This window comes from Hirundo rustica, chromosome Z (assembly GCF_015227805.2).
Source record: "Hirundo rustica isolate bHirRus1 chromosome Z, bHirRus1.pri.v3, whole genome shotgun sequence".
Taxonomy (NCBI): Eukaryota; Metazoa; Chordata; class Aves; order Passeriformes; family Hirundinidae; genus Hirundo; species Hirundo rustica.
Window position 1 is genome coordinate 16,041,993 of NC_053488.1, and position 24,165 is coordinate 16,066,157.

The 24,165-nt window shown below is 36.7% G+C and overlaps 2 protein-coding genes across 2 annotated transcripts; one reads left to right on the top strand and one right to left on the bottom strand.

Annotated features, from left to right (window-relative positions):
* The first annotated feature begins 1,833 nt into the window (after positions 1-1,833).
* On the top strand, positions 1,834-9,602 carry SELENOP (selenoprotein P). The gene is made up of 5 exons (XM_040090405.2): positions 1,834-2,005; positions 3,622-3,825; positions 4,997-5,209; positions 6,810-6,927; positions 7,812-9,602. Exons 2-5 carry the CDS (start codon positions 3,635-3,637, stop codon positions 8,463-8,465), a joined length of 1,176 nt encoding a protein of 391 aa, XP_039946339.1. The 5' UTR covers positions 1,834-2,005; positions 3,622-3,634; the 3' UTR covers positions 8,466-9,602.
* Positions 9,603-9,659: 57 nt separating this feature from the next.
* Positions 9,660-22,955, bottom strand: CCDC152 (coiled-coil domain containing 152). The gene is made up of 8 exons (XM_040090406.1): positions 22,869-22,955; positions 21,735-21,840; positions 14,772-14,840; positions 13,684-13,748; positions 12,016-12,118; positions 11,188-11,315; positions 10,173-10,259; positions 9,660-9,782 (listed from the first exon to the last, which is right to left on the bottom strand). The coding sequence occupies exons 1-8, from the start codon at positions 22,953-22,955 to the stop codon at positions 9,660-9,662; spliced, it is 768 nt and encodes a 255-aa protein (XP_039946340.1).
* Between the last annotated feature and the right edge of the window lie 1,210 nt (positions 22,956-24,165).

Consider the following 24,165-nt stretch of genomic DNA (forward strand, 5'->3'; position numbering starts at 1 on the left):
GCTTTAAGACAGAGGAACTTTTTTACTCAATAAATATTTTTGTCTCAATATTGAAGCAGAACAATGATCTCAGGTCAGGTGAATGTTAAAAAATAAGATGCATGTCTTATCACTGTGAACATAGTTAAGTCATCTTAGTATTATAAGGATTATAATAAATATAATAATAAGTAATACTACATGTAGTATTTATTGTCACAGTGATAATTGCTAGTAACAGCTGCTTTGCATCTCTCAGTAAGGCAACTGAGTCTGCTGGTGTCTTTGCATACTGTATGGGAGGAAATACTAACTTTTCCATAGTGACCACTGTCCATTTCCTTCCTCAGTGTGTCCACTTCCATCCTCAGCTGCTTCAGCTCAGATTACTCTGTCTGAACTCTGAGTTCTTCAGTACTTGAGATCTGCGTATCTCAGCAGCACTCAGTGGTATTACATATAGTTTATAGATTCAGCACTTGTTAATCAAACCTTGTCCACATCCTCTTGACAAAGAAAAGGAAAAGGAAATGGAGATTATTTCTCTTCCTTTGACAGTGTCTCCACCTCTGTTGCTATAATTGGCAAGAGAACAACTGTCAGTCACCAATGAACTGCATTACTTTTATTAGTCCTACTAACAGAGTTCTACTTGCTTCATTTTTGTTGGCTGCCTCAGTGCTCATGCAAGAATTGGTGGATGTGGTGCACACCAAAAAATTCCAGCCAACCTTACAGGATTTTATCAACACTGAGGATTAACCCCCACACCTGAAGAGGAGGTAGGCAAATTGTCCATCGATTGGACAAGTAAAGGGCACTACTGCAGATATGTGGGTTTGGTACCATTTCCACAAAGAATACAAGATGTGTTTCCCTAACAAGGTAAGAAATTCAAGCACACTGCACCTCTAAAGAAAACTTCAGGTCTAGTAGGAAGTCTGTCTGTTTTCTGCATTGTGTCTTCCAAGACTAGTTCCAGGTTCAGCTCTTTCTCATTCTTTCTACTGACTAGTGGAAAAGAAGTGCCTAGGACTTCTACATCATAAACCCCTAAGGTCAGCAGTTCCTTTTCTCTAATCCACCCTAAAGCAAAATGCTTATCTGTGCAGAAGATGGCCTCAGGGCATAGATCTAAGCAGTATCAGCAGTATCAATCTCACCACCTTGAACTGTGAGGGCACACCAACTTTTTAAACATTTATTTCCCCATAAACACCCATTGAAATGAAACACATCAAGCATAAACAATTCTCTCACCAAGGAAGGAGAATCGGGAAAGACTTTAACCTGGATGTCCACAGATACCTTGCTGGTCTTGAGGTTAAAACATAACGGTGAAACACAGAGTCAGGTACCTACTGCTGGTAGCTAGAGCTTCATGACTTTCTTGTAGCTACATTGATTTAAATGTCTGAAGTTCGGGGTGCTAACTTTCAACAAAGTTGAAGAACTGGAAGGTTCTACAGAGAAAAGTTTGAAAGCAGAGTAATATAATCAAGGGCAGCTGGGCCAAAGGAGCTCAGTATGCACATGCCCTCAGACAGAGCACAACATTCTCTAAGGCAAATATCAGATAAAGCATATGAGAAAAAACCTGCTAGCTCAGCACTTTTGTAAATAGAGAAGTGCCTTCCCCCCATCACTGTGGTTACCACTGTGTTCAGAAAATAATGACTCCTTGGCCCATCCCCCTCCTCTGACTGTACCACTACCTCCAGCTGACTGGGGTGACTGACAAACTACATGACAACATATTTGAAGTCATGATAGTAAAAATACTTTGCTATTATGCACGAAAAATGGTTTCCACTTGGGATTAGTTAATGGAGAAATATTTTGGGTACTTTTGCTCAAGGGGTTTCCTTTGCTTGCAGGGTCGTTCAGAAAAAGCTCCCTGAACTTTGAACTGTATCTGCAAAGTGAGATAAACAAGAGCCATATAAATACCGGAGCCCTTTTCCCCACACTGTTTTCTTCTGCAGCAGAGCCAGGCAGCGCTGCCAAGAAGGGGGAGGAGGACAGGGTAAGTGTGCTGGGTTTGCTGTGAAAGAGCTTCATGACTTAAGATTTGGCACAGTGTTTGCTTGTTTCTTTGGCTGAAACGGCTGACAGTGGAAATTTCCATTGGAAACCAAGTGGAAAGTTGAAATATGAAGCAAAGTATAAGGCAGCGCATGGCTCTCCTGCAGCTCCCAGGATGGACAGTTGTTGCTGGGTGCTGCATGCCAGTGCTGCAGAAGGCTGCTGTAAAGGCAAGGAAGGGTATCAAAATTCATGAGAGTCTCATGTGTTTGTAATGGATATAAAGGCAGACTGCTTTCCTGATGTGTGGGAAGAATGGAAAAAGGCTGTGTTGGTATATACTGGAGCGCAGTTTGGTCTTCAAAGTACTTTACCTAGAACATCAGGAAAGAAATGTCAGGGACAGCTGGATTTCACAAATGTAGCAATAAATGGCTCTTGTTTTAAAAGGTCAATTATTATTAATCTTTTAGGCTATGACAAGATGGATGGAACATATATTATTTATCAGAATTTATTGTTTCCAAACTATTCTGTGGTCACTGTCAGACTTTGGTGTAAGCAGTGAAGTTATACAATTCTGCAACCTAGGACATGTTGAGGAGCATCTTTATAATGTTATACATTTATAATTTTAAATATTTCTTGATAATGGATATAAGGCAAAATTGAGAGGTTAATGGAAAAAATGAAAAGGTAATTGATAAAATTTCTTATATGCATTGATTTTCATAAACATTAACTGAACTAAGTATGGATATGATATTTCGTAAGATCTGAGGAATCCTGCATATTCAGTTTTCATTTCTGGTTTTTGCAAAATTGTTTCTAGTGCCTGACTTTTTCACAGATTTTTCTCAATGGGATCCAGGTACTCCAGACTGACTTGTAAAAATTTTGAAGTAATTTTTATTATTTTCTGCTATGTTATGTAGTACTCTGTACTCAAATCCACTGTTGGTGTGTGTACTTTTAGGACAGTGGGATTACTCTGGAATCTGGAGTGAACTGAATCTGTAGAGGTCTAGATTCTTCCTGACATAAATTGGCTTACCACAATTGATTTCAAAACACAAGAAACAAGGCCATTTTAAAATCACTGATGTGTTAAAAATGGTCGAAAAGAAATTACAGAGGAAGAAATAACTTAGTCTGATTAATAGTACTAAAAAAAATTCCAGTTATTCTGAATGTTTACTTTGTAGCTGTTCAAACACATTAAAAAAAAAAAAAAAAAAAAAAAAAACCAACAACAAAACCAAAACAAAAAAAAAATCCAAAAAACCTTCAAGCAAAGAAAAAACACCTTCCTCTATTATAGAGGAACTCCACTGAAAAAACAGAGAAATTGAGCACTAAACAAAGAGCTCAAATTCTTTCTTACAGGTGGTTTTGTTGTTGTTATTGTTGTTGGGGGGGGGGGGTTGCGTGTCTGTGTGTTTTCTTTTTTTTTTTTTTTTGCTTGGGGGGGGTTTGTTTTGTTTTGTTTTGTTTTGTTTTGTTTTGTTTTTTCCAACTGAATGGAGTCAATATACTGCTGTGTTTTCTTCATAGAATTTCAGAGTCTGAACTTTGTTTAGGCATTGGCTTTACTTTGTTTATTTTCTCTGTTCTCAGGTAAAGCCCAGCCATGTGGGCAGGTCTGGGGCTAGTTCTGGCCCTCTGTCTCCTCCCAGGAGGAGGGACAGAGATCCAGAATTGCCAGGAGCCCCCAGAATGGCGTGTTGGGGAGGAGGACCCAATGTGGAACTCCAGAGGCTCGGTGACAGTGGTGGCTCTCCTCCAGGCTAGCTGATCATTGTGCCTGCGGCAGGCTTCCAGGTAAGCATGAATCTTGTCCCAATTTTTGTTATCCAGCTAAGAATACTACATGTGCCCTGCCACAGATGCACTCCGTGAACTCTAGCAGCCCCAAATGCTACCGTCACAGCTGGCATGTGTGACCCAGTGACCAGGGTCAGTGATCAGTAGAAGGGTTCTGTGCCAGCGGATAAGATTCATCTCTTGACCTATTTTTGACTGACAGATAATCTTCAAATTCTGTTTACAACATAATAGTATGATCAGCTTGACATTAATGAAACCCAAACTACAGGAACACCTGACAGAAACAGCAACAGATGATTAATGTTCGAAAAATGGTAAAGCCACAAAACATCACAATTCTTTAACATGGTTACAGATCACCTGAAACAGAGAGATCTGTGATCCCTGTTTTCTTATGTAAGATCTGTAGGGGAAAAAAGAAATCAAAATATGTGCTTTTAATGTGGGTTTTCAGCCTGTGTTCAGCCTACATATATTTTAAAAATCCAGAAGTTAAGGTAAATACTATCCTTTCAAAAATTGATGAAGCATTCAAGGAAGTCATCAGTGTTATCCAAGTGTCATCCAAGACCTGGGACATTGGTGCTCTATTTTCTAGAACTTACTCCATGCAAATAATTAGCTATCATGTCAGTAACAATAGTAATAAAATAATTTCAAGCTGACCCAAACAGGAATTTCATAAAGCTTTTCTCTTTGATTCATTTAGGGATTGTGAAATTATTTTGGCTTAAAAATTCATAGTACCAGTTTCAGATCTGGATTTTAGTCACAGCGAGAACACCTTAGTTTTCCCCTCTAGGCTGCACAACTTACATATAATAGGCTTTGCAAGTTTATTAAGAATTGGATTTTAAAACATAGTGGTAAATCTGGCTCTATCAAAGTGAAAATTGGGCTTTATGTTCGGCTTTCAAGGTAGCTGTGTTTGGTTCTTACATTTTAGAAAAAATTTAAAGACTCTAGACTTTTTAAAAATTCTAGACTATTTCCCATAACTGAGTAATAAAAGCTTTCTCTAGCAATTCCATAGGAAAGATAAAAATGAAAAGGAAGAACTCCACATCATACAGCTGTAATAAAAGCAAGATGGAGCAAAAGCATCCATGTCAAACCTCATGATTCTGTAACAATTTACGGTCTTGCTTCTTCACATTCCCAATAGTTTGGAGGACCTGCGAGTAAAGTTAGAGAATGAAGGACTGGTCAACATCTCGTATGTGGTTGTCAACCATCAGGGACCTCAGTCCCGGAGGGAATTTCATCTACTAAAAGAACGTGTTTCAGACTACATTACTGTCTACCAGCAGGATGAGCAACAAGAGGATGTCTGGACTACTTTAAATGGAAACAAGGATGACTTTCTCATCTATGACAGGTGTGTGCTTACAGACAAACATGGGAAAATATTTGCATATATTTTGAGTAATGATTTGTAAATCTCTGTATTATTTAATTGATGTGCAAATAACAAAGACATCATGCTCAGCTTCTATGTTGAACTAAGCAAAGTGCTAGTATTTACTGGAAAAACAAAGTTACAAAAGCAAAGCCTACTTTTGCATAAGGAATTTTGGAAAAAAAAAATTCTTATAATTACTGTGGATTTAGATGAACATAAGTGGATGTAAAATTTGGTAACATGTTCATGGTTTTATAGTGGTTTTATTTTCAGAGAACTTCATTACGTCCATGCATGTCAAAGTAGAATCTTCTATCTCATGGAAGCTTTTTGATGAGAGTTGTTGAAAATACTACATAGACATAAGGAAAAATTAGTCTTTAGGTCAAATTTAAAGATTTTCAGAAGAAAATATCTTTCTGATATAAGATTCTGCCACAAGTATATTTTGGCAGCAGCAGTAGGAACTGTAATTGAAATCCCAATTTTTCCATTTTGATGTGATGGTTGTTACTTGAAAAATCCTACACTTGGAACATGTCTATCCTAGTTACGTTATATTACTGTAATAACATTCCAAGTTCATACTACACCATTTATAAGCTTAATACAAAGTTAGAAAGTTGCTCTTTTTCTGTAATGTGATGAATTTAAATTAGCTACATTAGGTTTGTGGGATGAAACTAGTAGTGGAATGAATGATCTTGACTGTTACAGCAGCAAATATACCCAAGTAAGGAAGGGTGATGTCGTACAACAGACAAACAGAACAAGGCTGTATTTCTACTGGGAGGGGGCCCAGACACCTTGCCCAGTGCATTTGGAAGGTTGACCAGTTCTGTGCTGTTGACACTCAGGATATGCGTACAATACAAATTGGTTTAGCATTAGCCTGGCCATGATCCATTACGGTTCTAGGAGTCTGTGTCCTTTTTGTGTCTTAGCCATGAAAGCTTTGCATGGTTTCATTCTAAACGTGCAGTCCCACGTGAGGGGAGCTAAGGCTAGGAGACTGTGTGCTGGCACTGAACAAGCTGCCCTTGTGTACATGTTCGGCATTTACTCCAGCTCCTTTGAGCATATCAGTTGTGTAGTCAAGTGCGTATCAGAACACTCAAGTGCACACATGTGGCAAGCGCCATAACAATCCCCTCATGCACAATAGATCAGTAATGCAGGTGCACCACAGTGCCCATACCAGTCAAAATACTTCAGGTTGCATAAAAACACTTGGTAAGGATGCAGAAATCACTATACAAACAACCATTCTCATTATCCCAATGGATCTGTAATGAGTGCACCCCTGCCAGTCTTAAGTGCCACTAAAGAAAAGGCTTCTGGAAGTGCAGTTACCACATCAGCCAGAAATCATGCTTCACATGCTGGCCAGTGCAGCTGAGCGGGCAAGCATTTTTAAGCATTTGTAAGGAGGATACTGGATTTGCCTGTGAACTGGAACAGAAACACTCCCTAGAGAACTGTACAGTGTGGGTTGATTGATGCAAGTAAAATGAGATATCATAAGAAGAGACATGTAATTGTAGGTATTTGTAACCAGAGTTCTTTCTCTCCTTAGATGTGGTCGTCTAGTGTATCATCTGGGTCTGCCCTACTCCTTCCTGCACTTTCAGTATGTGGAAGAATCTATTAAGATTGCATACTGCGAAAACAAGTGTGGAAACTGCTCTTACATGGTATTTTCTTGTCTCATTCTATGTATAATAGAAAACTGGGTTTGATTGGTATTTAAAAATTTATTTCAGTGGGATTAATCCAAAAAGATACGATTTCAAATGTACACATTTCATGCATCTTGACAGATAGCTTTTAAACTTTTTTCTTAGTGAATTAGATTAGATTTCTTAATCAATCAGTCAATAGACTGATTGATTATCTGAATTCCCATCCTTGGTAGAAATGCAAATAATTGGCAGAAATGTAAATGCAATCTTGGAGGGTAATTCTGTTTGTAGAGCTATATAGAGGTAGTAAGCAATTAACTACTCTAGTTTTGTGGGATGGGTAAGTACATAAAAAACCAGTATCTTTTAAAAACCTGGGAATCAAACTCAAGCTTGCTTGCGTCACTACTATTTGTAGTTTGCATTAAACACAGTCTACAAGAGTTATTTTAAAAGAGTGATAATACAAGGTGACAAATTATTGTTACTGCTATAAAATAAGAGTAGTGTTGTTTTTTTTTTTTTAACGTATCCTTCAAGGTCAGAAATACTTTTAAGGATTATCAAGAATTGTACATATATAGTCATGGAAGTTCAGTGAGAATAATTTTGATCTCATCGTGCAGAGTTCTGGCTCCACAGACAGATCACACATAGGATCTAGGATAAGAATAGCTGTTATTAGCAATTACTGAAATTATAATTGCTAAAAAGCCCTGTCTAGTTGACAGTGGTGTGACACAAGGCTGTTTTTGATATGTTCATATATTCTTCAGCAAAATAGCACAAATAACTTAAAAGTGCCTTTCATGCTCTGCAAAAATGTTATTTAATATTTTACAACCAGTTTAATTGAAATCAGTGCCCTGAGTTTAATGCAGGCATCTGTTTTACAGGAACCTGATATTGATGGCGTATGTGAAAACATCACTAAAAAAGCAGCTGAAGAGCTGTCAGAGACAGAACCCGAGCCAACAGGCCAGCATTCCCATTCCAGCCTGCACAGACATGGACACCACCACCGCCACCACCACCATCACAAGGGCAGTCATGATCCCAAACATGAGAACCACCAGGCTGCTGCTGAAACTGAGAGACATCATCCTCACGGCGGCTGGCATCACAGGCTTTTTGGCCGTCACAGACATGATCAGATAGGTAGTCAGGAGCATGTAGACACTGCCCCTCCAGGAGAAATTATGGAAATTGCACAAGATAAAAAACTAAGAAAGAAAGGGAAAAACAGCTGCAAAAACCAGTTAACTTGAAATTGGCAGACAGGATCAGACTCAACCTCTAGTAGCTGATCCTGTCATTGTCGACACCTTTTGTTTGAAGAGCTAGGGAATTCTGTCACTTGACAGTGTCGTGGAGCACTACCAAATTCTTGCAGGTGACATGGGCAGCTGGCAGTAGAGGACATCACTGAGTCTTGACAGTGACGTCTGCTCTCTTCTGCCTGACGTTCACCACCAGCAGGAGCAAGTGAAACTAGTGACACCTGACAGTGACAGGAAAAGGCGAGAAACTGATCCTGAAAAACAAATTAAACATCTTCCAGAAACAAGGGAGTCCCACTAACTCAGTTCATATAGTTGCAAGAGCAGGAAAATGAACAGATTAAATGTTTTTATTGGCTCAAATTCAAAATTATACTGACTCCCATACTGGTATGGGGAGTTAAAATATTGCAAAGAAGTGTATTTTTAGAGCGGTGCTCTTAGAATTACTGTCAAATTCCATCAGTGAAAAGCTTCATGATTTAAAAGAATTTGGTTGACCCCTAGTTTGTTTTTCAGTTCCACTGGGAAGGTGTCTGCATTCTTGATTGATTTGTCTTTCTTGTTTCTCTTCTAACATTCTGCTTGCATTTGTGAGGACAGGAGCATAAACTACGATCTAGGGGCTCCTGTCTGATGTTTTGCAATCAAGAACAGAAGACAACCAAGACAGATATTTTAATCATTTTTTACTAAGAAGACAAAATATTCGAAAGTTGAGGTTTTGGGGGTTTTTTTCTAACCTGGGGATACAAATCATGTACAAGCAAAACTTACTCCTAAGCAATGTGACAGAATAATTCCTCCTCAAAATTATAAGATACAGACAGTAACTGCTTTGTTTTCAACTAACAGATTAATATGCTTAACTTTTGTGGCTCTTAGATACAGTAAGAGGGTCCATTAATACATAATGCTGCAGCCTGTAAAATCCTACTAAATCAATAAGATCATCCTGAAGTGAAAAGTAGTGTTAACAACTCAGAGTCAGAATCAAAAAGAAGGTGGGCTGAAACAAGTTTAATCTTGGTGTAATATTGATCTTTGTTTATAAAAGTACTGAATTTGATAAATCTGTATCAATCAGTAACATAATGTGCCACTTAAACTTGTATAACTTCTCTGTCTATAGCCTAGCATTTCTAATGTTTGATTAATTGAATGGAAGTAAATCCAGTTGTTTGAAGGATTCTTGGATGAAGAGGAGAATATTCATGAAAAGAAAATTGCTATGAAAGCATACACCATAATTAATGATGGTTTAATAGGGAAATTGCTACTCCTACAAAACCTGAATCTTTTTATTGTGAATGCTGATTAGCAAGAGAGTAGTTCTGAACATACACAGAATGCATGCCTTTGGAATATTTGACAAGAGTGTTTTCAATAAAATATACTTTCTTCGTCTCTTGTTTTTATTTTGAGAATGCACAGTTTGAAACTGAAATACTTCACATCATTTACTCAGAATCTCCTCCGTTTAAAGGGCAGGTCTTGGCCTTTATTAAGACGTTGCTCCAAGTCTCTTATGGTGTTTCGGAGAATTTCAATTTCCTTGTTTTTCTCTTCCTGGAGATGCTGCAGCTTCTGTAAAAGTGCAGACAAAGGCTTAATTTTTAAAAGTCGCATAAAATTACATAACAATACATTTTGCTACTGTGGGTAATATATATTCTCTATAAAAATATTTTCCTCGGTCTTTTGTATCACAAAATTACAAAAACTATTTCTGCAGAATCGTGTTTTTCTGCCATCCCAAAGTCTTAAGCCAACAACAACAACAACAACAACAACAAAAGGCATACAGAGTTTATATCAGTGTCACTGATTTCACTTCTAGTTTAAGTTTCCTGGTCTACGATTCTATGAATGCAGTTGTGAAGAGGTGGCAGAGAACACACAAAGAAACCCCAGGGAACTGCTGCTTCAAACAACCTGAAACAGTATCTGTGTCCTACAGGCTATGAAAGCGCCTACCCTTCGATAGATACTTTGCGGCAAGACTGTAGCATCTGAAAATGACTTGGCGGTTTTATCCTGAGCTCTTGCCAATTTAGCGTTGAACTGAAAGAATCAAGCAAAGACAAAAGGGTAAGAATGAACGCGGCGGGGGGGGAAGGGTGTATTAAATATGTTAAGTGTAATTTTCACTTTTTTATTAGTTGCATTTTTTTTTAACCTGAGGGTAGCAGCAGTAAGCCTTTCTACAAATTCTAGAGAAAATGAAGCTGCTTATGTTAATTTTAAAAAGAATGAAGTTACAAGATGTTTTTCAAAAAAAGCCTGAAAGTTTTGCAAAAGTAGTACAAATATGGTAAACTAAAACCATGTAGATAAAAAACATTTCTGAAAAAAAGAATGAAATTGAAGGCCTCTCAGCTACATATTTACAGGAGGAAAAAATACAAAGGGTGCTAAAAACTTCCAAAACCATCACTTTTCTCTTATGTTCCAAGGATAACTTAGTCTGAACACTTTTCACATCTTATTTCTTTTTTGATGTATGAAAGGTCTGAAGTATTTCCTTAATTCCTTCTGTAATGAGAATGGTTTAAAACATGAGAAATGAAATGTGTGTTGAATGCTCTGTCTTAAATCTCTGCAGGATCAGAAATTTTTATTGGAATTTTTTTTTAAAAAATAAATATTCTCACCATTCAGAAAATAAAACCAAGAGAGTTAAGCAGAAAGCATTGTTGAATTTTTTAACAGCTCAAAATCTAAAATGTTTCTAAGCAATTTAATTTGAAAAAAGATCAGAGCAACATTCAGTCTCCCTGTAGAGCAGTTGGAACTTGACTCCTGAGCCAGAGTCAGTTACCATTGTGGAAGGGACCAGCTGCCACTGATCCTCATAAAGACAATAAATAATTGAGTTTTCTAGATTCCAGCATATTTCTCTGATAAGTACTATTTAACACTTTTTCATTACACAGTCTCTCTAAAATTTACCCAATGCCCAGTTCATCTTTAAGCCATTTGTAATGCATACCTCTATCTGCAGTTTAATTATTTCATTCTGCTTCTCTTCATTTTGAATTTTCAGCTGTCTAGTTAGCTCTAATATTTCCAGTTCTTTTTTCTCTGTCTGTTCTCTATACTCCTTTTCTTTTACTTCAACTAGCAACACAGTAACACCAAATATTATGATTATAGAAGATGTTTAGATGAAAAATTAACATAATTTTCCAAATACTAAAACTTTATTGAATATCAGGTCCACATTTCACTGGAAGACAATTCAAGCAAAAACCATACTGAAACTATATGAAAACCACACCGTTTTATCCCAGTAAGATGGTGTCTTTTCAAAAAAGCATCATAATTTACAAAAACTTTCCTTGTGTTTTTCACCTATATGGATGACAAAAAAATTCCTACTTTTTAAGGTTATGTCTCTAATGAGGAAAATGAACATAGAAATCAGTTTTTTCTCATTGCAGTATTATATGTGAAAATGTCCTACTCTCCTGAACACAGACAGAACATTCTAACAACAGTCTAGCTTACAGTTCAAAGCAAAGTTCCAGTTGACACTTAACCCAAAATTTCATTCCTTCAGATTTTTAGGCCCACATTCCCAGCATCTGTTCTAACTATTTGGGGAATTTCTGCTCATCCCATGTTGCTATACTATTGCTCCATTACCACTGTCTGTTCACTTCAGCAAACATAAAATTCCATGAAACACTGCCCACTCTAATGTTTACATGTTTCCACCAAGAAGTGGATTTCATATTTATCCTAGACAAAATCTAGCATCTACAGATGACTGCATGTTTTACCCTTGGCTAAAATGTTCAGTCTTAAGAGAACTTACATTTTTTCCTTATATCGCAATTCAACTGTGTTATTTCTAATTTGTGGTCTTCCTCTTTGTTTTTCATTTCTGTCATGAGTTTCTCAATTTGATCTTTATACTCCTGTGAATGTAAAATGTTTTATAAAGATCTTGCAGCTTCTGTGCTGTTAGCTCTCTGCAAAGCACAACCATAATGTAAAAATATACAGTACTCTATAATTCAGTACTTGTTTTATCCTCAGTCTTGTAAATTTAAATGCCTAATTACATCTTACATGGTCTGGCTGAAGTCCACAGATGAAAAATATAGCAGATTCATTGTATTTGTAATTTTATATTGTTAATATAAAATTAGAGACTGTACTTTTTAGGAGAGCAGGTAAATGGAGAGCTGATATTCCTTTCCCTAGAACAAGATCTGACACTGTTAGTTAAAGGACTACAGTTTCACCTTTGCAGACTTTTGACTCTAGGATTGCAGGATTCAAGTGTGGGTTTTATTAGTATTGCATATACGAAGGATTCCAGAACTTCATGTTGGCAGCAATAGACACATCAGTGATACCAGTAGGTAGTGATGCTGGTGGCACTGATACTCAAAAGTTTGAAGGTGCCAGTTTACTGGCATAAATCCAGTCCAGTAACTACTCCAGAATTATCAAGGAATTGTCGGTAGCTGCCACTGTCGAGGTGCTCACTCCAAAGCTCTTGTTGCAGCCTTGTAACAAGATGGCCACTCACCAGAGCAATGCCTGGGGGCCTCACAACGCCATCACTGACTGGGGGTGAGTATATGGGGACATAGTCAGGCACATTCAGAACGACACCAGGAAGTCCCACCGTGCTCACAAGTGTTTAGTGGGTGGGATAAGTTTACCGCAAGATATATCCTTCAGAAGGCATTACTCATTTTTTACTCAAACAGTCAAGATAACAGCTCTACTGGTATAAATATTTAATTTTAACTCATAGTACAAACCCAGGCAAAGGAAATCGGTAGTGAGATTCCTGATCCTAAACAGATAACAGATCTGCACTCTTCACACAGAGAACTATGGAAAGAGAAAACTATGACTGGTGCTGTTGGTTTTACCTCCATTGCAAAAATAGATAAAAAGTAGAGAAATAATATATGGAATTTATTATGAAATACAGAAAAACAAACAAACAAACAAACAACCAAAACCCCAAAACAACAACAACAACAAAAAACCCCCAACAACAACAACAACCCAAAACAGAGACCTCTTATCTCTGTAGGGCTTATCCTGAATAAACTGGATAAAACTGAGGCCACTCCTGATTCTCAGGCAGCACAGCCAGGCATTGTCAATGTGAAAACCATACTTCCACACAAAAAATTATTGTAGTGCAAGGGATTAGAATGGTGAAGGTAAAGTTGAATATACAGCTAAATAGAGGTAAAAATCCCCAAGTACATCTCAGATTGAGCCAAGGTTCTCAGCACCAAGAACTTTTAACTTCGTAGTTCTTCTAACACCTTCTCACACGGATACTGTAATGAGAACAACCCTTCTCTTCTTACACATGAAAAACACTAAAAGAGCAACAATAAGAGTATCAATAACAAACCCTAAACAAAAAGATATACAACATAACAGAGTAAGATATACAACATAACAGAGTATTTTTCCTCTACATAAAGAATGATAATTTGTGACATACCTCTTCACAGGTCTTTAATTTATCTTCCAAGATGTGAATGGTTCCCTTCAGTCTATCATTTTCATCTACATAAACAAAAAATATATAGTACACTAAAAAGTACATTTTGACAATTTCTTTAGCATGAAAGCAGAATAAGGAAATTACTTGCATTTTTTGACTTGGCTGAACTTTGAGAAACTTTTTTTGTAGGCTTATAATCATAATTACAGAAAGACATACTGTCAAGTCTTCATTTTTTAACAAGAAAAATAATAGTTTAATCATATTTGCCTGGTATTACTACTTAGAACTTTATTTAGTCTTCTGATAAATGAAGCATTCAAGAAAATCAAGATGCAAAGTTCTTTGACTCAGAAAATGCAAAACTATTATCATGGCTACAACAGTTTTAAGTTGGAGGATGCAAGTTTGTAAGTACTTGTTTCCCAAAAACTAGAAAACAGTATGCAAACACAGAATTTAGAGAAAATAGATTGTTTTTTATTATTAATATCAGTTTGAGTATTAAAAAATCCACATACTTCCAATGTTAGAGGTTTATTAATATATATTCTAATATGCCTTGAATGCATAATGGTTATAAAATTAACTTCATGGTGTACTGCTGAGCTGTAGTATAAAGATATTGCAAATACTTACCTATTTTATTTTCAAGTAAAAATGAGTAGTTGTCAAGTATGTGTGGATAACAGCAATAACATTTAATAACATTATATACTAAGGATTAAGACACTTTGGTGTAACAAAGTGATAAAAACTGTGCATAAACACCTGAATAGTCTACAATCCAACAGATAAACTATACTTTCTCACCTTTTGTAAAATTGCCTGTGTTACATTAAAATGAATTTAAAGCCCACCTATTGATTAAAATAAACTTCCCGAGGCAGTTTTTAAGTAAGAGAATGGTAACAGACATTTATTACTGCACAAATTGATTTTAGATGATTGTTTTGTTTCTCTTTGCCTGCCAGTAAGTTTCTCTGTCTGAAAAAAAATCAGTAAATATAAATGAAAAAATTAAATGCCTGCTCATTCAAAATTACAATATAGCATATATATAAAATAACATTTTTTGCCTTTACCTTTCACGTTACACTGGTTTTCAATGGTTTGTGTTAGACCCTTTATGACATTCTGTAAAGTACTGCATTCTGAAAGAAATAAAAGATCCAGTATTTTTTGAATAGTGTCTTCACAAATTTACACTTTGTTTACAAAATTTTCTTAAATATTTTATAATAATTTTGGTTAGATATTACTGTAGGTATTTTTGCTGAATGTAGAAATAACTCAGATTATTATTACATGGTTACTGTTTCATTTTAGCTTTTAGTTTGATGATTTATTAGATTTAATTTTATGAAGCAATACAAACAATTTAATAAAACTATTACATGTTTGTTTCTAGTGAGAAAAAAGCACATTTTTGTTTTCTGGGTAATATTAGAAGTTTTCCATATCAGCCTTCCAGAAATTTGATGTATCTAATGAAACTGAGACTTAACTTTCCTGACAGGATTTCCTTGCCAATATTATTTTTAACAAGACCAAGAGTATCCACTCATTGCAGTCTCCCACTCCTTTTTTACCACTTTCTTGATCCATGTAACATTCATCTTGTGGCTCAACATAAGGTTTGAGAGATTCAAAATATGCGCTATGTCTCCATTATCTCATTCTATACAACAGAATTATACATGGAATTTCTTACCAGTTTACATACTTGTATTTCATAATTTTATTTTTAAATGGTATTTTTAATATTTAAACACCATATATACTTCCCGTACAGGAAATAAAGGATTTGGTTTTCATTAAATATGACTTTTATCCTTTATGTTCATTGTAAATTTATCAGTAAAGTTGCAAAACTGGAAAAAACTGAGAGGAGTGGGGGCTCTACTATTGAGGTTGCTTACTTTTAAAACTTCTCTTTCTCTTTCCTGAGTACCATTGCATTTCTTGAATGGTTTTTAATTTCCACAACACATAAAAATTGCTAAATAACAGCTACTCTTCTCATCAGACTAAAGCCCTTTTGAAATCTGTCTATCATTTAACTAAAGACTATGTTACAAATAATGGAGTGAGGAAGATTAATTAAGATCCTAGCTAACAGGCTCAGTTTTCTGCTCAGTCTTTTTGACCGTCAGCCTAGTCTTCCATCAAATCCGCTTTTCATGCAGCCAAGTACGTTAGGCAGATACCTTCGCCCGTTCCGTGCTTCCTTAAAAAAAAAAAAAAAAAAAAAAAAAAAAAAAAAAAAAAAAACCACCAAAAACCCCCAAAAAGACCCCCCAACCAACCAACCAAACAAAACACACACACACACACACAAAAAACCACCACAAAAAAAAACCAAAACAACCCCCCCCCAAACCAGTAGAGGGAGCACGAGCAGCACAGAAACATTGCCTGACCCTCAGTTCCTGTGCCGGCTCAAACCCAACTGTGGAAAAAATCCTATTCGAAGTCAGAATGACGAGATCAGCATATCCGTTTGTACTAACTAGTTCTACTACAAATTTCCTCCTGTTTGAAAATGTATGGAAATAAACTCAGATGTTTGTAATTCATGCAAAATTTGGAATGACAGCTGAGTCAACACTAGAGCAGCAGCTAGTTTTTAAAAAGAATCACAACTATATATAAGTGTAAGTCATTCTTTTATACAGTCCCAAGATTATCTACTTATCTTTCTTATCTTTAAAGGACATATCTTGTCAAATCTCATATGTATTTAAACTTGTGACTGGAAAAAAATCCTGTGAACCCACAAGCTTTGCTTGCCTACATTAAGGAAAAGAAGCAGAGTTTTGTTTAATATTTGCAGCCTTGTGGATCACTGTTATAGTATCTGCTATGGATTCTGTGTAGTTCCTTCCCTGTAAGGAATATTGCCTACATGCAGAAGGACTGAACACCCTAAGTGTTAATTTGCATTTATAATTGGTATTTGTATAGGGCAATTATATCAACCACATTTTCCTTTAACACCTTAGAAATGCTAAACAAATACACAACCCTGAAGTTGCTAAAAATAGAACCCCCTTCAGTATTTCACAGACAAAAATGTGATTGCTTTCGTTTAGAAAATCACATTAGAATTTAGCTCCTAACTGTAGCATCACAAGAGTCTATTTAGCCACCATAGAAAAGGTTTAGGAGTAGAAAACAACGATGTCAGACTTGTAGCTGTCTAAAATGGATTTGCAATGGTGTACACAAAACAAAAACTATTATTTTGAATTTTGTCTTTGTTTAGCAAAGAATGTATCAAGAGAAAATGAAATTAATTTATGACCTCTCAGAGAGTGTATACACTGGCCAAGCCGCTTTTGTTTTTCCACCTTCTCTTGGTTATAAGTGTTACACTGCCCTCTTGATTTTTAGATATTTTCTTTCTTCCTTTGCATTTCCTTCAGAATTTAAAATCTTCTTTTACCTGAAACAGTTCTAGGAAAGAATTTTGACAAGGATATCAAGAAGTCCTCATGTTCTCACTTGTTGGGAGATTTCTTGGGATGTGAAATGCTATTTTGTTGTTGTTGTTGTTTCTTAAAACAAAATGTTCTTCAGCCAGGATAAAATTCTGCCTCCTCCACCCCACTACCACTAGTAGCCACAAACCCTTCAGGGCAGGTCTTTTCTTCTGCAGCACTCTTTCTTCCTGTTCCTTTGCTGCAAGCAATTTCTGTTGCCTTTGGACAAACTCTTCAAAATATACTTCAGGAACTGTGGCTGAGTTGGGTTCTGGGAAACAGCTTGGGACATAAGGCTAGGAGAAATCTTTTTTCCAAGCCACAACTGGCAATATCACTCTATAAAAGCCATTCTCATGACTACAGTTCAGAGGACTACTGCCTGAGTAAAGACTGAAAGTGTCAATTCTGTATTTGGTGCCTTGTGCTTCTCCAGTGCTGTCCAGGACCCCTCTATAACCCTGTCAACATTAAAGAGGGTTTGGGGTCTCGTTAATCCCACAGTGTTTTGATCTTCCAAAAGGTTTTTATAAAGAATTGAACTATTAGATGCAAAAGTACTCTGATTCTGAATACCATGTATGCTATTACCTCTTTTGAGGGGTCAGTGTGGAAGTTCAATTTACTAAATTTGCAAAGACACTTGCTATCAATTTAAAAAAAGAAAAAAATGTTTAGAAACTTCATAGACTTACTAATTTACAATCACATCAGCCTTTCACATCCTTTTGAAATACTCTTAATGTCGCTACCACATTTCATAGGCTCTACTCATCTCCAGTAACATGTTAACTGTTTACCTGAAGGTTCCTGTGGCAACTTCTGCTTTATGAGCACCAATGATGAATTCAGTTCAAAACTATAAATTTACAAGCATTTCACGCCCTGACACTTGAAGGATTTACTCTACTGGTAAGCACATTAATCTATTTACCTTACTGGTAAGTACAGAATCACAGAATGGGCCCTTACTGGGTCGTCTGGCCCAACCTCCCTGCTCAGGCAGGGCCATCCCAGAGCACATGGCACTGGATTGCAATCAGATGGTTCTTGAATGGCTCCGGTGGGGGAGACTCCAGAACCCCTCTGACCGTAACCTAACAGAGCAGACATGATAATTGCCTTTATTTCTAAATACATTCTATCCCCTTGGCATCTTACTCAAATTTTACTTCATTTTCATCAAATAGCTTTCAGAATCACCTCTTGGATGTCTCACATTGTTCCAAGTTTCTGCTTTTCACTTGTTTTTGTCAATGTTACTAATATCTCTGCAAAAACTCTTACTCATTGACCAGGATCCTTGTCTTCCAGCAATTTTGCCTCCTATCTCTATTTGCACTGTCCCTATGACTTCAATATTGTTGAGATTTGTTTTTTCCTGACAATCCCTGTTGCTGAAACATTACTTCATATTGCAGGCTGATTGCTCTGATATTTTTACTTGGACTTCTGCCACCCACACTTCTTTTTTCATCCTGTGTTTCAAAAGAAGCTCCAGAGGCTGTTCTCTTCAGTTATATCAGTGTAACTATCTCATATAATAATTTCTCTCTTATCTCACGAAAGTGAGGCTATACTGTTTACAAAGCTCAGATCTCTCTTCTGACTTTGGTCTGCTTTCAGTCCATTCCTCTTTCTTGTTGCAGTCATCCCAGCTGCTCTGGTTTCCTGAGTTGTCTTTCACTTTCTCTGCTACATTTTATACATACCATAAGTTCTATGGTAAGAATTAGTTCTTCTTTTTGTACACATTTTCCTTCCCTTTTTTACAAACTGTTTTATATAAACCCACTCCTTTCTGGTTTCACCAATAAAGAAGCCTCTTCTGAGTGCCTGTCCTGCAGTGTCTGACTTTTGTGTTTAATAGAGAAACAAGAGTTTCTGACTCAAGCCAAAGTTTCATCCAGTTCACTATGCCACTTTACAATGCACACTAGAAGATAATTCAGGAAAGATGAAAAAAAGCTAGATAAATGCTTTCATTAGTACATCCTCTCAGCTTTCCAGACACATAAAGAAGGGGACAATGAGAGATACTGTCTTTGTGTTTAAAAAATTTGTTGTTTTCCGTGATTTTTTAAAAATATTTTTGGATTAACGTATACTTCTGTTGTGTACAGGCTTCTGTGGAATTGATTTAACTTTATTTTTTTTAATGTGTGGAAAAGTTTCTCCTTTTGTTAGCTTTAAATCAATAAACAAGTTTTATTTCCACCTAGTTTTTAAAATTACATTAGACAATTAATATTCTATTCTGTAATCACTTTCTCTGTGCCATTCACAATTTTACAGCTATGAGTCATATCAGCTCTATTCTTTGTCTTGGCAGAAAAGTTCCCAGACAACCAAAGTCTTCCTTCAGATCCAAAATTGTGACCAAACCTGTGAAAGCTCCAAGTGTTTTTTCCCCCATGCACCTTTCTGGGGTTTTGGCTGGGCACAAGACCATCTTGGAAAAATATAGATGGTGACATTGAAAAAAGCTGGCAGCAGATTCAGAAATAGCCATTCCTCCTTCCCGTGGGAGCTGCTTGTAAACTGAGGATTTTGCCTGTGGCCTATGCTGCAGTTGTGCGGCAGCCACACGCTAGACCCTGGTCATGACCTAGGGAGTGATTTTCTGGCTTGATATCAGACCCATCTCATCACTCGGGACCAAGTAGAGATCCATGTCTGGCCTTTGTTACCATTTCTGAACTCCATTCTGACTCAGCCTCCTGAGTCACTCCCATCAGTACAGACTTGTTTGGTAATGTAGATTTCTGGCTGACCTTGGCAGTCCTCGCAGGGCCGGCCCTGCATGGGCACAGCGGGAGTGAGCCTTGCATGGTTAAGCTCCTTACATCCATGCTCTTTGTTACAGGAGTGGTTCCTGATTCCTTGTACCTTGTTTCTTCCAGCGAAAACCAAGCCTTGCCTCCCTCTCTGTTACCTTTTCTAGTCCTGCTATGTCTATTTTGATATGTATAGACTAGAACTGTTGTATTCTGCTAAATTGGTTTATTCTGTTTCCCCCTATGTTCATTGTATTAATGGTTTGCCCTGAAGTTTATATCCTCCTCTCTATTCCCTTATACGTTCATACCACACCTCCTTTTCCAGTGCTTTCCTTGCCTGGCACCCAGACCGTGCACACTACTCCCAAATCCTCCCAATCCAGCATTGTAATCCCTACCCCTTTTGCCCAAAATGCTCTCTGTTTGTCAACCTTCGTTCGAAGCCCCACTGGACTCAGCAATACAATCCCTCCCAGTCTGTAACCCCACTGGTTCCTCAGTTGTATTCTCCTCCCTTTTACTCCTCCCACAGTTGTACCCCATTGGTTGTCTGCTTGTATCCACCCCTACCACCCCCCTCAGTTCATAATCCCGTACACACTGGTGCTCAGGACTCTTCTCCCTTGGATTTCCTTTGGTAATAAACTATGCGGATTTATCCTGGGAAAGAGTCTCTCCTTGTCCTTTGCCTCAGTCCCAGTCAGTGCCAAAGGCGACAGGAGCTTGCCTCAGCTCCACAGGTTCAGCGTTTTCCAATTCTCTACCACAGGAACACTGTTCCCCCACTCCTGCCGTCGCTCCGGGGTCAGGAGCTAGCCTGAGTGACCCCCGTGGAGAAAGGCATGGCGACACAGAACATGACATAAAAATCACAGGCCTTAGAGAGTCACGATGCTTATTTCTCTTTTTCTTCCATCATCATGCCTACCACTATATTAGCTTCTTTTTCTACTGATATTTTAAGATAATACAAATATTTTAAGATAACTGTTTAGAAGACACCAAGATCTCTTTCCTGAAAAGCAGCCAACTAACATCAACCATTGTTTATACAAATTGTCTCCCATTTGTGCTGCTACTGGTTTCCATCCCCCCTGTCATCCTGTACCATGAGTTTTTTGGTATATCTGAAGAGACTATTATCATAAGCAAGCTTCACTCACTCAATAGCTCAATTGCAACACTCAATTTCTGATTACGCTAAATTATTCAAGTCCCAGTGAAGATTTAAATAAAATCCAACTGGCAATCTCCCACTTGTGTGAAACTAAGTTTATTCCCACCTTGCTTCCTAACTTTTAGCAGGCTGACTTCCCAGAGATGGAAGTCCTACAAAATGATGCACCTCTCAGCTGCTTTACAAACTACAGAAGAATAGGCAGCCACAAATCCATGCTAAGCACTAGATATTGTTTCTCATTTTGAATACTCATCTGAAAGCAGTTCTAGAATAAAACAAATCTTAATTTTATAGTTTTCTCTGTAATTCCCCCTTTCACAACTTTTTAATTATGATTATAGACTTATAATTCCCATTTATAAATAGGAAATGACATTTTATTAGTGTCCACTGAATAGTCTGAATTGTCATAAAATTAATAGGAATATTAATATTTATTATGAGATAGACTTCATTACATGATTCAAGATTAGGCATTACTGCTCTTCCCACAGTATCTTAGATTCTTGCTATTTTATTTTTTATGGCTGAAAATAATGGAAATACCTCTCAGATCTTCTTGAACATATGCAAAAACCATACCTTTCTAATAAAATAACTTACCTTCTTTTACTGATTCCTCCTTTGATTGGCTTAATGTTAGCAATCTGTTACATTTTTCCAGCTGATGAATCAGTAGGCTATTTGCTTCATTAGTTTCTGATATTTTCTAGAAAATTGGAGAAAGACTAACATTATACTAACATGTTTTCAGTTTTGAGTTTTAAATGGATAAAAATTACAACATTTCCACAATGCTGCTGTCCAAGACTGTACTATTTCCCTTTCAGGAAATGCCTTTCTAGAGAAGAATGAGGCTACTTGAAATCCTTTACTATTCCAAGTTTACCCTGCGGAACTAAGAATGCTGACTTACATCATGAGTTATAAAGTATCTTCCACTCAGATTTGTAGCCCAGAGTCTGGATCAATCCTCTGCAAGATTCTTTCTAATGCTTTGCATATATGGCTGTCCACACTCTTGCAGAGCAACAGCTTGAACAGTATGTGGGTATAGGACCTGGTATAATAAGTTTATTCCAAGAGAAATCCTAAATTTATTTCAGGTGCTCCTTTTATATTACCTCTAGTATGGATTTGCTGACCAGGAAATCAGCAGAAAGTTGATCAACATCATTCTAAAAAGAAACGCAGTACTGATTTTTCTCAGAGGGTCAATCTTTTAAGAAATGACACAGAGATAAAGGAAGCTCAATGCATACGGAATGTAGGAACTCGTGCTCCTGACAGGCAATGACATTTTTCTAGAACAAGGAACAACTTCTGAAAGGATATCCCAGCACTAGACCACCTGGTCTAGTGAGAGGTGTCCCTTCCTACAGAAGGGGTGTTGGAACTAGCTGGTCTTTAAGGTCCCTTCCAGCCTAAATAGTTCTGTGTTCCTGTGAAAGCAGTGTAATACAGTTAAACTTCGACACCATATTCTACACTCTTCCTGAGAAGGCAATTTGCCCTCTGGATGATTAAAATTCTAGCACAGAAACAAAGGCTTCTCAGAATCCACTCCTATGACTCCTGGATAAGGTCAGTACAAATAGTTTTCTAAATGAATTTGTTATTACGAGGCAAAACAGTAAGCTGATACAACTTAAAGAAATTTTCACTCAAAAAGGTTCTGAAAATGTCACAAAATAATTATAGATGGCAGTATCAACGTCTTTTACTTTCTTCACTTACCTTTTCTATCTCTGAGAACTCATCTAAAAGTTTGTCAAGGTTCACTACACTGGTTTTCTTCATAGTTTCTTCATCACTATGATCCATTTATTTAAATGATCGCTAGATATATGTAAAAAATAGATCTGCAAGTTAATAGATTTCTTATTCACACCATGTAAATTCTTAGGCAAAAATGTAAGAAGAAAAAAGAAGACTCTTTTTAAAAATTAAAACTATTAAACTTCAGTCTATTTAAGATCTTGCATTTCTAGGAAATACAGTGAATGCCAGAAAGCCCAAACAATACCTGCCAAACTGATATATTGTGGTTGAATTTGGAAATTTTGCTGCAATTAAAAAGTTAACTTGGATTCACTTCCATAGACAGAATAATGCACCAGGTATATATTAATGCAGCATCTTTTACCTGTGTAGATGCTCTAATGCTTGACTACTTAGGTTTAAAGATACTTACATATTTTCTTATAAACAAGTTTTAAATCAGTGATAGGCACTGCAACACCCTGCTGCAGAATAAAATAAAGCTTGCTGCAGAATAAAAAGACAGTATTTTGAAAGACACCCATGTAGTTCCAGATTTCTCCTCAGTGAGATTAAAGCTATAAGTCAAAGCTCAGTTTTTTAAATTATCAGTTCTCAGCATATAGTAAACTTTGAAGAATTAATGCTCATTAGTTAAATTAATGGGGATTTTTTTAAAATTAATTACTAATATTAATGACTTGTAACTGACTACAATGCAATGATTTGTTAAATTGGGGTTTTAAATATGTATTCAAGACCGTCAAATTTTTAAAACAATTACCCTTCCTAATATTCAGTTAGTTGATAATCTAAATGTACACTATGAATATCAATCCTTTGACTTTTCCAATCCTTATATTTGTCAATCACCATTTTTTTTTCATTATACTTTTAAAACCGTGTTCCATTCTTCACATTTTGACTGAGGATAGAATTCAGGGAGCTGCCATGTTGAGCTGTTGTGTTCATGTGTTTCCTTATTCTATGGCATCACTTGTTTTCTCGGATGACAGGATGTGCTCAGCATTTGTCAACAGCACCACTGGGTACAAAAGTCCTGCTGAACTGGAACAGTAAATTAATGTTGTATTATTAATGTTGTCTTTTTTTTCCAGCAGGAAAACTCATCACTGTTATTTTTGTGCATATTACTGTTACACGTTATGTCTTCCAAAGGCGTTTTTGATAAACCTCCCACTCCTGTTTTGAATGATATTTATGTCATTGGGGGAAAAAAATTTAAAGATTTAAATTCTGGGTTTGACTGCTG

Bases quoted from the DNA above. Each gene is read 5' to 3' on its own strand.
- CCDC152 (XM_040090406.1), bottom strand. From the start codon at position 22,955: ATGGATCATAGTGATGAAGAAACTATGAAGAAAACCAGTGTAGTGAAC. The intron at 12,119-13,683 runs GTATGTCACAAA...TTACATTCACAG, and splicing joins AATTAAAGACCTGTGAAGAG to GAGTATAAAGATCAAATTGA. The intron at 9,783-10,172 runs GTAGGCGCTTTC...GCACTTTTACAG, and splicing joins CGCAAAGTATCTATCGAAGG to AAGCTGCAGCATCTCCAGGA.